This window comes from Camelus bactrianus, chromosome 14 (assembly GCF_048773025.1).
Source record: "Camelus bactrianus isolate YW-2024 breed Bactrian camel chromosome 14, ASM4877302v1, whole genome shotgun sequence".
Lineage (NCBI taxonomy): Eukaryota > Metazoa > Chordata > Mammalia > Artiodactyla > Camelidae > Camelus > Camelus bactrianus.
In genome coordinates, this window is record NC_133552.1 from 7422091 (window position 1) to 7436484 (window position 14394).

At 35.8% G+C, this 14394-nt stretch overlaps 1 protein-coding gene across 5 annotated transcripts in view; it reads left to right on the forward strand.

Moving 5' to 3' along the window:
* BRCA2 (BRCA2 DNA repair associated) overlaps window positions 1-14394 on the forward strand; it is a 46371-nt gene that overhangs the window by 21204 nt on the left and 10773 nt on the right. For 3 of the 5 annotated variants that reach the window (XM_074378026.1, XM_074378022.1, XM_074378024.1), the window contains 9 exons: window positions 992-1061; window positions 3861-4288; window positions 4759-4940; window positions 5680-5867; window positions 8712-8882; window positions 9320-9674; window positions 11344-11499; window positions 11599-11779; window positions 12673-12794. In XM_074378026.1, coding sequence (XP_074234127.1) covers window positions 992-1061; window positions 3861-4288; window positions 4759-4940; window positions 5680-5867; window positions 8712-8882; window positions 9320-9674; window positions 11344-11499; window positions 11599-11779; window positions 12673-12794 — 1853 coding nt within the window. The remainder of the gene's footprint in view (window positions 1-991; window positions 1062-3860; window positions 4289-4758; window positions 4941-5679; window positions 5868-8711; window positions 8883-9319; window positions 9675-11343; window positions 11500-11598; window positions 11780-12672; window positions 12795-14394) is intronic. The other 2 variants (XM_074378023.1, XM_074378025.1) reach the window with 1 other exon arrangement.

Genomic DNA, 14394 nt, shown 5'->3' on the forward strand with positions numbered 1-14394 from the left:
ATAAACTACCAAGGGAAGTCTAAGAATTCTTTGCAGTTTTTTGTCCTAAGAATACATATCATTAAAAATGTATAGTCAAAGTTCTGTGTTCTGATGTCACTCAAAATAATTCTTTTGTTTGTGGTTAACAACTTGTTAATTAGCTTAGATTCTTTTGTTTCAGTTTGTTTTCAATATTAGGATTTGCTTTTTCTTTTTTAATTTTATATTTGAATAAATAGAACTTCTCTGTAGTTCATTCATCAAAAATACAGAAAGGCTTACTTGGAGAAGTCTTGTTTCCATCACTGTCCCCTCCATACTGTTCACCTGTTATACTAGTAATTGTTTTTAATGGTTTTTGGTTTACCCTTTTCAGGTTTCTTTTTGTCAAAATAAGTAAATAGTTGTATATATATTCTACTTTTCTTACTCAAAAGGTATCAGTACACACATGGTCTTTGTTTGTTGTTTACTTTAGAATTTATCAGGAGATCGTGACTTAACTCAATATATAGTGATCTTCCTTGTTCTAATGGTTGCATGTACTTAATCATGGGGCTGTACCAGTATGTTCTGGTTTATTCAACCAGTCCTCTCCCTACCAGTGGACTAATCAAAGGTTTAAGAAGTACAAGTTACATACTGAGAAAGAGTAATACCTAAACTTTTGCTTATAAACCTTCATAAAACTAAATTTTATATTTGCATCGGCAATTAGCTAACACCTTTAAGTTATGACTAACTAAATTTATACTGATTTCTCATATGTTTGCACTGTGAGTTGTTTGGTATTAATGATTATCAATTTGTGAATCAATTGATAGTTCTTACCTAAGCATCCATTATATGCACTGAAAATTTTTAACAATATAATTTTATAAAATGTTTGTGTAAATGTTCACAGTAATGTGCAATGAACATAGGAAATAAAATCTCTCATTAGCTTGTCATTAATACATAATGTAAAACATATTTCATTAATACATTATGTAAAATAATATTTTTCTAGGCACAGTGAAAGATAGAAGATTGTTTATGCATCACACTTCTTTAGAGCCAGTTACCTGTGGACCCTTTTGGTAAGACATGTTTAAGTTTTTTTTAATTCTACTAATACAGTGTAGGAAAAGTGTGGGGTTTTTTAGTAAATATTTCTAAAAAACAAAGGCTCTAACATACAGTAAAGACACTAGCACTTCCCTTTTTGAAAGCCTGCATCAGGATTAAATAGTTCTGTACTTTGGTAGTACTTTATAGTGCTGTACGTACTATTATCTCATCTTTAATTTCATAACTTTGTAAAGTAGACTAACAGGTTTTGTTCCAGTTTTGTGAATAAGGTACTGTGGTTGAAAGGGATTAAGGAAATTACTCAAAATCAATAAATATAGCAGATTTTATGTTTCAATTATATTAATAAAAGTGAAAGAAAAATAAAAGATGGCATATATTTAAAATATGCTTTATCTCTCTTCCTTCTCAAAACCCTACTAGTTACTAAGAATTTTTTTTTAATGTATAAATCCATAAGAATAGTGATCAGAAGAAACAGTAACATTTTGGAAGCTAAAAAGCATGAATGACTTAGAAAGACATAGCAAGCTAAAACCTGAGCAAGCAGAGAAGCTACCTGGTTTCCCCAAAGAACCTGAGAAAGACTAAAATTGGCAGCAACATATACTTCTTAAGGTGAGGTAGAAAATACGAAGATGAGTTGAAAATCTGTTCAGGAAACAGATATGCCCTCTCCCCAACACAGGCAGGCAATTATCCCTCTTCTGCCAAAAGACCAGAAGGTCATTCTCTGGAGATGAATTAGAAGGATTCTAAATTGGGGATGGGGTTGGGGGAAGTACTGAAAACAGAGATTAATTAGAAATCTGTATATCAAATAGTGAGACTCCCTAACCTCCTTCCCACATTTAGCTCCCAAATGCCAGCAGCCAGGCCTCTAGGCAGAAGACTGGAAGGTATTTTTTCTGGGTAATAGGACCAGCCCAGTAGGAAAAACTAAAAATGCTGGCAGTGGTGGGTACTGAAATGAAACCACATAGCCACATCACCAAGAAGCCAACAATTGCCGAGCCCTACAGCACACAGCTTCCTGTCAGCTGTTCAGCGCTTCACTCTGAAATAAGACCAGATAGTCAAGGATCACTAGTCACTGGAAGAAAACCTCTATAAAAGATAGTATCCAAAGTACAAAAACCAAAACAAAAGGAACTTAGAGGAAATAGACTGTACAAGGAGAAGAAAACGTCAAAAAGCTTACTAATAATTTCAGGAAAGAGAACATATTGCATCCTTAAAATAAGAAGCTCTTGGAAATTAAAACTATGATGGCACAAGTCAACTAACTCAGTAGAAGAAACAGGAGTTAAAAGTTATGAAAACTCCCAGAATGTAGAACAAAAAAGAAAAGGAGATAAAAAAGGAATGAAAGATAATTTTTTAAAGTCAGCCCTGTAGGTCTAACATCTGAAAATTTGGAGTTTGAGGAAGAGGGAACAGAGGAGAAATGAAGAGAGAAGTTTTCAAAGAAATAATTTAAGGTATTTTATCAGTACTGAACAACATGAGTTTCCTTGATCAAAAGGACCCTCTGAGTGAACGCATAAATAAAAATGACCCAGCTAAGGCATATCCTTGTGAAATTTTAGAACACTGTGGGCAAAGAGGAACCTTAAAATTTCAAACTTCAAGTTCCAGGGGTTTAGGACTGGGTAAAAGGAAGTATGGGGTTTTCAACAAGATACCAATTAGGAAGAACATGTATGCTGAGGAAGGTGATAGTTTAGTTTTGGACTTGCTGAGTTTGCAGTGAGTGTGGAACATCAGGATAGGGATGTGTGGTGCTAAATGCAGTCCAAAGTGCAGGAATAACACCTGGGGAATGTCAAGCATAAAGATCCGTGTTTTTATTTTTAAATAAAAATATTTCACAATATTCCATATTTTTATTGTTAAATAAATTCCCATTTTTATTGTTAAACGATAATTTAAGCAATGGAAATGACTCATATCACCCAGGGAAAGTGTCTAGGGAAGAAATCCAACTTTGAATGCAGGAATATTTTTAAGAGAAAAAGGAAAAGCCAGTTTAAAAAAAAAAAGGAAAGAAAGAAAGGGACAGTCGTGGCAGTGAGAATTTTAAAAAGGAAAAAGCTGTCAAAACTGGCACAGGTCAAGTAGAATGAGTTTACACATGAAGCTTTGTTCTTTTTGGCATTGGGCGGTCATTAGCAACTTTACTGAGAACAGTTTCTGTGGAATAGTGGGGGAAGTGAGAGCTCAATGAGGAGAAAGTGAGGAAGTGAAACAGCTCGTTTAGATTAACCGCGGAGGAAGATTGGCCGGCCGTGAGGGAGAGGGAGCAGTATTAGCTTGAAGGGGAGATAAGGCTGAGAAAAAGGGTGGGCAAGGCTTTCTGACTGAGAAAGGTGTAACAGCTGGTAGAGAAAGGACCAAAATGGAGTAACCATTGAAAAGGTGGGGCTCCCGAGGAGACAGAGTTACTAGCTGGGGGCAGGGGTAAAGGGGAAGGGGTCGCTGTGAGAAAGAACAGAAAGGAGATGTCTGGTGAAGGGGGTTAGTGAGGAGCTTTGGAACTGGAGGAGACAAACGGAGGACCCACGTTTGACAGACTCTTCTCTCGTGTTTATAAAGTCAAAGACTGGGAGTTGATGTGTGCGCGACAGTTACAGACTTGGAAAGCATGGTATTGTTCTAGAGGACAACCACGATGAAATGCAAAACAGTGACCAGAATAAGATTGCCAGGTAGCAGTTGAGGCTCTCTCTATGTATATATTCTAAAACATTTATGTCTGTGTACATTTACTGGTAAATAATGAAACAAATATTTTCTCCCCATTGTAGCACAACTAAGGAACGGCAAGAAATAAAGAATCCAAACATCACTGCACCTGGTCAAGAGTTTCTATCTAAATCTCATTTTTATGAACACCTGACTTTGGAAAAGTCGTCAAGCAATTTATCAGTTTCCGGGCAGCCACTTTGTAAGGTTCCTGCCCCAAGAAATGAAAAAAGGAGACACTCGATATCTGCAGGCAAACCAATGAAAGTCTTTGTCCCACCTTTTAAAACTAAATCACACCTTCACAGAGATGCACAGTGTGTGAACAGGAATAGTAATTTGGAGGAAGACAAACAAAAACAAAAAAACATAGATGAACGCCGCTCTGGTGATAGTGAAAATAATGGCAGTGAAATTCATCAGCTTAACAAAAGTAACTCCAATCAAACAGCAGCTGTAATGTTCACAAAGGGTGACAAAGAACCTTTAGGTATTATGTGAAAATTTGTATTGACTTATTTTTGCCTTTCAGTCATATATTTTTTATAGTAAATAATGCCTTTAGAGTTTCCCCTTTTATAATGATTACTAATTTCAAAACCTTTTGTAATGCTTAAATTTTTCCAAGTCCAAAGATTAAGTTTAAAGTATTCTGATGTTTTCTTTCAAAGGTAACTACTTGTAGACTTTCTTGTTTAAGAAAAAAAGAAAAAGCTATTAGACACATAATCTAGGATTGCTATTATTGCATTATATTTTTTATCAGGCAGGCTGCTAATTTTCTTCCAAATTCAAAATAAAAATAATAGATCTATTTCTGTTCTTTACAAATGGAAACTTTTTTCATCCCTGAAGATTTAAAGTTAGAGCACAGTGATATATATAATTTTATAAAACAAGGGTTGTGCTTTTAAAATTTCATACTCAATTTTATTTTTTGCTAATTATTTTCTTTAATAGATTTAATTACAAATCTTCAGAATGCCAGAGATATTCAAGATAAGCGAATTAAAAAGAAACAAAAGCAACGTATTTTTCCACAGCCAGGCAGTCTGTATCTTGCAAAAACATCCACTGTGCCTAGAATCTCTCTGAAAGTGGCAGTAGAAGGCCGAGTTCCCTCTGCATGTTCTCATAAACAGGTATGCTTTTATCTATAATGCGAATAACTTTTACAGCACTGCGCAACTTTATTAACTGGCATCTCCAAATTTTTTTGTTTAAAGAAAGAAAAAAATTAATGCAGAAAGGGATGAGTAAAAATCATCTTGCCTCCTAATCAGCGTACAGCGGCAGCTGCCTTCTCCTCTGCTCCCCTATCTTACCAAAGTTCTCTGTGCTTCAGGATTACCATTTCTCTTCCTGCTTCAAAACATGTTCATTTTATTACTGTACGTGCTCTCAGCTACGTGTTAGAGGAAAGTAGTCTCACTGAATTTAAAGTGTGACTAACTCATTACCCTGAACCTGCTAAGAGCTATTTACATTTTTAGAAGAGGATTCTTACTAAGCCAGTACCATCGAGTTACAATTTTAGGTAATGGGGAGGTAAAAGGTTGGACTCCTTGAAAGCTTTTTAACTTAAGAGGTTTTGTAAAACATTAAATGACTTTTTCAAGCCCCACAGCAGCTTCCTGTGGCAGACAGAGCAGGAGGCATGTACACAGGGGAATGAGAAAGACTCTTGGATGTGTGGGTCATGTGTGTTACATAAAAATGTCTTAGCTTCTAGTAAGTAAGTTAAATATTTTTATAGTTAATATTTTCATATTTAGATGAAAAACTGGGTAACTGATTTGGTTTGTTTCTGTTCTGTGAAACATGCTCTTTAGTTTTGTTTTTTATTCATTATCAAACTTTTATGTCATTTATTTTGTGCAGCTATATATGTATGGTGTTTCTAAACACTGCATAAAAATTAACAGCAAAAGTGCAGAGTCTTTTCAGTTTCACACCCAGGATTACTTTGGTAAAGAAGGTTTATGGGCTGAAAAGGGAATTCAGTTGGCTGATGGCGGATGGCTCATACCCTCCAATGATGGAAAGGCTGGAAAAGAAGAATTTTATAGGTACTCTCTGGGAAAAGAAATTTTCTGTTAACTTTTATATATTCCATCATCCCTCTCTTCTTCATTAGTCCTTTTTTTTTTTTTTCTTTCCTTATCTCTCTTAAACTTAAAAATTTGGCCAGAAATCAAAATTTTATACATTGAATCATTTTAAGTACATTGTGGTTCACTTGATATTCTATTGAAATCTTTTGAAAAGTGAATTTTGGTTTGTCTTAGGATTTGCTCTACTGGTTTTTCTTAGATTAGGACATTATTCCTATGGCTTTTACAAAATAAAGATGGATAAGAAAAGTTAAGTGTGATCGGCCTTCTGGTAAACTTCCCCCCACACACATATGCTTATGTGGCTGATCTCTTTCATTGTGTATTTCAATCAAGTTAAACAGAAATACTTAAATATCAGAAACACTAAATAACTAGTTAATTTCAGTGCCCTAAAACATCAACAGTTTAGAAACTGTATCGTCTTATGATTCTAATGTTTATACAAACATAACTTAAAATTTTTGGTGTCAGGGAGGTATTATATCATGCCAATGACAAGAGAGATAAGAAACCTTTCTCCAGTGCCCGTATTTTTTGAAATACCTGTACATCTTTCCAAAATTTATAGTTTGGGGAAAATGGTAAAATAATTTTTCCTTAAATTTTTGTTGTATTTTAAAAATAGGAATGTTATTTACATCTTGTATTTGTCCCATGTAACAAATATCTGCTCTTGACTCTGGAAAAGTAAGTTGTGTCACTTAATTATATTAAGTAGACTGCACAGTGTAGAGGTTAAGAGTGATTTCCCTGCAATCAGGTGGGCATGGTTCAAAATGTTTGAGTGCTGAAGCTCAAGCTGTGTTTTTGATCATTCAACAGATATTTATTGAGCACCTACTGTGTGCCAGATACTATCTTGAGTACTAGAGATAACAAAAATCTCTGCCCTACTAAGTCATTCTTGTGAAGGGGTTCAGGACAGGGAAAGAAAAATTTAAAAAGAAATAGGTTAACTGTATAGTATATAAAAAGTGACAAATACTTTGAAGATATAGCTGAAGGAGGAGGGTGGAGAGAATTGGGTGAGGAGAGGTGCAAGTTCTTAAGTAAGAGTAAGTAGTCAGGAGGCTTCACTGACTACTTTGATATTTGATCTGTGTCCTGAAGGATGTCAAGGGAGTGAGCATAGGACCATCTGGGGAAAGCAGGGAGCATGCTAACTTGAGGAACAGAAGGAAGGTTGGTGTGACTGGAGTAGAGTGGGTGAGAGAAGAATCATGGATGAGGTCGAGAACTTTGGCTTTTACTCTGAGGAAACCATTAGAATGTTTAAAGCAGAGAGGTGACATGATCTGACTTAGTTTTGAAAGAATGACTCTGGCTGCTTGTTGAGATTAGACCATAAGGAGGGGCAAGGATGAAAGCAGAGAGACTACTTCAGAAGCTATTGCATAAGCCAGGTGAGAAATGGTTGCTTGGGCCAAGGAAGTGGCGGGGAGCTGGTGAAAAGCAGTTGGAAACTGGGTATTTTTTGAAGGTAGCATCATCAGTATTTGCTCAAGGATTGGATGAGGAGTGTAAGAATGGCATTAGCAGCTGGAAGGAAACAAGCTACCATATACCATGAATGGAGACGACCAAGGATGGAAGGGAAATTGAGAGTTCAGTTTTGGACATTTGAAGTTTGAGGCATCAGTAGGCATCTAAGGGGAGATGTTCCGTAGGCAGTTGGATGGATATGCAGGTCTGGAGTTCACAGGTGAACTCTAAGCCAAAGAAAGCAGTTCAAAGAGTTATCAGGATATAGATGGAATTCAAAGCCATGAAACTCTGAGAAAGAGCAACCCCCAAATCAAAAATAAATGCTAAAGAATGTGGTGTGTTGCAAACCAAGTAAAGGTAGAGCTTCAGGTAATGGAGAGTGACCAGCTCTGTCAGTTGCTGCTGATAGGTAAAGGTGAGAACTGACGATTGATCACTGGATTGTAGAGGTCCTTACTAATCTTAATAAAAATAATTCATTAGGTTGGTGGGGCAAAAGCCTGATCAGGATGCAGTAAAAGGGCAGTGGGAGAAGAGAAGTTGGAGAGAGAATACAGTCATTCTTTCATGAATTGCTATGAAGAGAAGCAGAGTAAGAGGCAGTATCTGAAGAAGAAAGTAGGGTCAAAGGGTGTTCAGCTTTGTTGTGTTTGTTTGTTTTAAGGTAGGAAAATATTTTTTATGCTGACGGAAATCATCTAGTAGAGGGGGAAGAAATTGATGGTGCAGGAGGGAGGAGGCATTTCCCAGACAAATGTCCTTGACTAGGCAAGAAGGGTGGGAGCTAGTGTCCAAATGACAGGAGGAGCCAAAGTGTAAGGGAACCGGTGCTGGTGAGTCGGTAGACAGGAGGGTAGAAGTTTATGGTTCTGTTTTAATTGCTTCTGTTTACTTAGTTCTGAGCATGAGAATGGAGAGGAGTTGTAGATTTGAGCAGAAAGGGAACAATGTCAAGAAGAGCACCAGGACTAGAGAAGGAGGTTCTTAGGTAATTGCTAAAAATAATCTCTTTAATAAGAAATATCTAATCAAAAATACAATTATTTTAAGTTAAGTTTCTCATTTTCCAGTTGAAATAATTGTATTGACTAATATATTAAATGAAACTTTTATAATTTTTATTAGTATATCTTAATACATGTCAAATCATTTTCTAAAATTATATTACTTATTGATTATACATTAACTCATAAAGACTTACTGAATAATCTTGTACAATGTAGGTTTTTTTTGCAAAGAATAGTTGGGGGTTATTAAATTCAATATCATCTTATGTGTTTTTTATTATGTATTCTACCTTTATTTGTTCAGGGCTCTGTGTGACACCCCAGGTGTGGATCCACAGCTTATTTCTAGAGTTTGGGTCTATAATCACTATAGATGGATTATATGGAAACTGGCAGCTATGGAATTTGCCTTTCCTAAGGAATTTGCTAACAGATGCCTAAGCCCAGAAAGGGTGCTTCTTCAACTAAAATACAGGCAAGTTTAAAGCATTATACCATGTCAGCATACAGAGGTCATAGAGGTACCCTAGCCAGTTGTTGGTGGCAGGTGCCATCCCACACTGCTGTTCAGTGGTGTGGAGCCGTTCTGTTGTCACCCCCACCCCCCTACTCCATCACACTGTCTCCTTAACCTCTTGGCCCATTTGAAGAATGTGAATTACTAATTTGATCCACTATTTAGGGATTGCTAATAAAGCATTTTTGCATTTGGGGGTTTTAATATTTTATTTATATTTTAGCAGTATAAAACTTAATATATTGCTAGCTACCAAATTTTAAGTTCTCTTTGGTCTCAGTATTTCTTCAATAAAGGTGTTTAATTTTATTCTTGGTTATTTGGTGGCTTTTTTTAAACGGTGAAATTCTAGACTCACAATTCATAAAACAATGCATTTTTCTTTTTCTTTTTAGATATGATGTGGAAATTGATAGAAGCAGAAGATCAGCTATTAAAAAGATAATGGAAAAGGATGACACAGCTGCAAAAACACTTGTTCTCTGTGTTTCTGAAATAGCTTCATTAAGCACAGATACATCTGAAACTCCTAGCAGTAAAACTAGTGGTGTAGATACCACAAAAGCAGCCGTGGTCGAACTTACAGATGGATGGTATGCAATTAAGGCCCAGACAGACCCTCCCCTCTCAGCTCTCATAAAGAACGGGAGACTGACTGTGGGTCAGAAGGTCATTATTCACGGAGCAGAGCTGGTGGGCTCTCCTGATGCCTGTACACCCCTTGAAGCCCCAGAATCTCTTATGTTAAAGGTAAATTAAATTAATGCACACTCTTGGTGCAGAAAAGTTAGTTACTGATTTTAAGTTCTAGGGAAATTTCACACTTAAAATTTTAAATTTACTTATGCCTATTAAGGATGTTTCTTGAAAATGAACCGATACTCTTAGTCTTTCTAGGTCTATTTCCTAATTTTAAGGGCATTCAACCTCCAGAGGCTTCTTGAAAAAGAAAACATGCAGTGTTTTTTCATCTTATCACAAGATTGGCTGAATATAGAATTTGAGGTTGGAATAATTTTGAAGACATTTCCTCCGTTATCTATTGCTTCTAGTACAATTTCTGCTAAGTTCAGTGCTGGTCTTACTCCCAGTCCTTCACCATGTGATCTGCTTCCAAGATGTTTCTAAGATCGTTTGTCTCCGTTATTCTGAAATTGCACAAAGAGGTGATTTAGTATCAGCCTTTTTTTTTTTTTAAATCATTGTCCTGGGTACATAGTGGCAGTCTGTCTGTAGATATATGTCCTTTGAGTTCTGGGACATTTTCTTGGAGTAGTTCTTTGATAATTTCTTCCCTCTTTTTTCTCAAACTCCTGATACTTGAACATTAGGCCTCTTAGTTTGGTCATCTAATTTTCTCATCTTTTTGATTTTTCTGTTTTATTGTCTTTTTTCCTCCCTACTTTTAGTTCTTAATCTTATCTTCTAATCCCTGAAGGGAATGAATAGTATTCCTATTGGCATGATTTCCAACTTTTAAGAGACTTTTATTTATTATTCCTTAAATGTTTCTTTTTTTAATTGAATTTGGTTATTGTTTCATAGATATAATATCTTCTTATCTTTCTGAAGCTATTAATTAATATTTTGTTTTAATTTCATTTTCTCTGCTTCCTGCATTTTTTTCCTTGTGAGGACCTCTTTTTCTCTTTGTTTGAGCCTCTCAGATTGGAGACTTCCTCAACTGCTGGTTGCTGGCTGTCCCTTCCTCTTAAGGAGTGGGCAGTGATGAGCTGATCAGCAGCTCTGTGTGTCAGCTTGTGTGGGTGAGCAGATGGGGATTTGATGTTTTTCCTTAGGAGACCCTTAGATACTAGTGATCATTCTGAGGGCTGAGCAGAGTAAGAAAACTAATAGAGAAACTCATTTTTAGCATAAGAATAAGTCTTAGGGCTATTGTAAAGATTAAATATTAATTAAAAAAGAAAAAACACTTATCACTGTGCCAGGCACCATAGGAAGTGCTATATGAATGTTTGCTACTTTTAGTAACTGCAGTCATTCTTGGGCTGCTTTGTTATTTACCATTTGTCCAATAAATTCTGAGCTTCCAAAATTTTGGTAGTATCTATTTTCCTCTTCTTTCTAGTTCTCTTTGTCCTTATAGGTTTTTTGAGGGAGCTAGATAAGTAAGTATATCTTACTTCAGTTTAAACATGACGGATTCTCTTTTATTAATTTTCAATAGTAATGTTTATATAACAGTAAGACTTTGTATCATTTAAATAATTTCTTTGAGATACTGTATTTTAAGTTAGTATCATACAGTTTTCCTGCTTATTCACTCTCTTTTCTTCATGAGATATTTAATAGAGAATGTTTTTAAAGCAGCCCTAAAGGAAGGAAAACTATTATGAAATCTGAAAGAGAACTGAATATGTATCTAACTTATAAGTGACTTATTTATTAATTTGTCCAGATTTCCACTAACAGCACTCGGCCTGCTCGCTGGTATGCCAAACTCGGATTCTCTCCGGATCCTAGACCTTTTCCTCTTCCTTTGTCATCACTTTTCAGTGATGGAGGAAATGTTGGTTGTGTTGATATAATTGTTCAAAGAGCATACCCTATTCAGGTATGATATATTCTGAAGCTTGCTATGTATTTCTCTCTTTAGAGACAGTTAATTTGAATCCCTCCCTAATGTGTATCTTTGTTTGACACATTGTTACAGTGGATGGAGAAGACACCATCTGGATTATACATATTTCGCAATGAAAGAGAAGAAGAAAAGGAAGCAACAAAACATGCAGAAGCCCAACAAAAGAAACTGGAAGCCCTGTTCACTGAACTTCAAGCAGAATTCGAAGAGCATGAAGGTGAAACGAGTCATGTTTACAAGACCTTTTTTTCATGTGAGAACAAAGTTTTAGAGGTTTCTAATTGAGTGAATTGTCTTTCTTTTGAGTAATAGATTTTTTTTTTCCTAGTTCTGAATCTGGATTTTTTTTTCTGATTTTTAAAAACAGTATTACATAGATACACAGATAAGCATTGACTTGGCCCCAAAATATCACATGTTTATTCAACATAGTAAGCTTTTAGATCCTCATAATTGTCTTAGACAATGAAGCATTACATACCCACAGCACTTTTTAGAAGTCTTCAGTAAACTCCCTCTTCAGCTTCCATACTAAAGTATTTGTAGTGTCCACGCTGGGTATTAGAGAAGAAAAGCAACACGGGAAAGAACTATCAGGTGATTTTCCCCAAGCCCTTTGCCATTCTCTCTTCTCTGTGCCCTTATCTACATTTTAGAACTTGCATTTTTGGCGTTGAATTTTATGTTTTTATACTGGAGCTACAACTTGTTTTCCCTGTGGCATCAATTTTAATAATAAAAATCATAGTGTTTTATGCTTAAAGGACATGAAATTTACTTTTTTACCCTTTTTATTGCAGAAAATTTTATGTTCTGCATTTGTTCATGATTTTCTTTATTATTTAATTTCATGTTCTACATAAATCTGCAGAAAAATTGGGCTCTCAATATTTGATTTGCTTAAAATGATCACCAACTCATGATTAAGCAAATCATGAAGTTATTTACTTAATTTACAAATTGCTCTAATTAAATAAACTATATTTTTTAAACCATGAATACACTAGTTTCACATTTTCCTGGAGAACTTTTAGCAGATAAATGGTTTGTTTTTTAACCTCCCTACCTTGGGTGTTTTTTGCTGGATTCTCTAGTTTTCCATATTCTTAAATTTGTAGTTTAGCTAATTAGTGTTTTTCCCCCTAGACAACATAACAGAACGATGTATACCTTCACGTGCACTGACAAGACAGCAAGTCCATGCTCTGCAAGATGGTGCAGAACTTTATGAAGCCGTGAAGAATGCAGCAGACCCAAGTTACCTGGAGGTAAGAGTAAGCGGGCCTGCAGTGAGCCTTAATCCTCATCCTTGAAGGTGGGAGGCTGTAGTCAGTCTTCTGGCCATTACGGGAAACAGCATGTTGAAATGCTGTGTTTCTCAAAGGGGGTGTGTACTTTTCCAGGGTCCTCAGTGATGTACCAAACCAGTGTGGTACATTTCCAATTCTGTACCAAATAGAGGATGAGAAGGTTAAATAATTTTATATATCAAATATGCTCTAAAATACAGGCAAAACTTGTTTATTTTTAAGATAAAATAAGTATCTTCAAAGCAATGTCTCAGTTTCCATGTTCTCAGCTCTTTCTCAGATCTTTAGACCTAGAGTTTATTTCCTAATCCTCTACCTTAAGGGTACTTAGGTGAGAAAGTTTCAGAAGCACTAAACTGTTACAAATAGCATAGGCCTTAAAATCATGGTTCTACCATTTATTAGCTAAGCAAGTTGGACATAAAATAGCTATCAAATGGGCACAAAAGATGTTGTTTTAGGCAAATCAGATAATGTATGTAAAGTATACTGTTACAAAGTTCTATATAAATGTTAGTCACTATTATTAGAACATCATTTTGTACATTAAGGTGAGCTACTGCCTAATTTTTAGACACCTGGGTCTAATTAGATAATTAATGCAAATTCTAGGATTAGTTTGGTAAATAGGGAGGAGAGGGGAAATTCTAGGAAAACTTGTTTATATATTGATTAATCTCATTTATTTGGTGACAATCTTGTATATAGCCTTTACTTTCTTAAATAGCAGGAGCTTAAAATAAATAATACTCCACTAGGAGAGTGAGGCGTGCTGTTCTGAATAGAATTCCCTTAGATTCCCAAATGTTACAACTCAGTCTCCCTGTGAGAAGTCAATCCGCTTTTCAAGCCTGTGAGTATAGTTGCTCCATGTCTGTAAGGCTTTATTATGCTCACCTGAAAAATTAGTTGCCCCTCTCTCTTTACCTTTGTTGAAGCTTGTGACATATATGAAGATAGTTCTAATTTCATCCACAAATTTTAACAAAATATTATTCTGGTTTCCATTGATAGAATTTACTGATAAGGAAAAAGTAAGGGGGCAGAATGAGAGTTGGAGGACTAAGTTCTAGACCTGGCCCTGCCCCTGTGTAGCTGGACAAGTGGTTTGTCTCTCAGACCTCCTTTCCACCGTCCGTCAAGGGAAAGCCTGAGAGGGGCTTTCAGGTTCTAAGTTTATATGATTCTATGAAATTTCACTTAAAGTTATTATAATTCCTAGAGGGAACCATCAGTTTCTAAAATACCCTGTTAAAAGGACTTGTTTTCAGTGGCAATACTTAATGTTGTGGGACTTCTGAAACCACATATCTTTTTAAAACTTCATGTTTAAACTAAACACTGCATATCTAGGAAGACCTGTGTAGAGCACAGGGATTTCATAGTCTTGCCTCCTAACACGGACTCGGGTGTTAGGATGGGGAAGCCAGCAGCAGTCTAGTAGGTTGTGTGTTGAGATTCTGCTTCCTGTTTATTCTGGTTTTGGTTTACTCATTTATTTGTTTTTTGTTAACACTGGGTGAGATTCCCAGGAGGTTTAAACAGCAGTTTGCTGAAA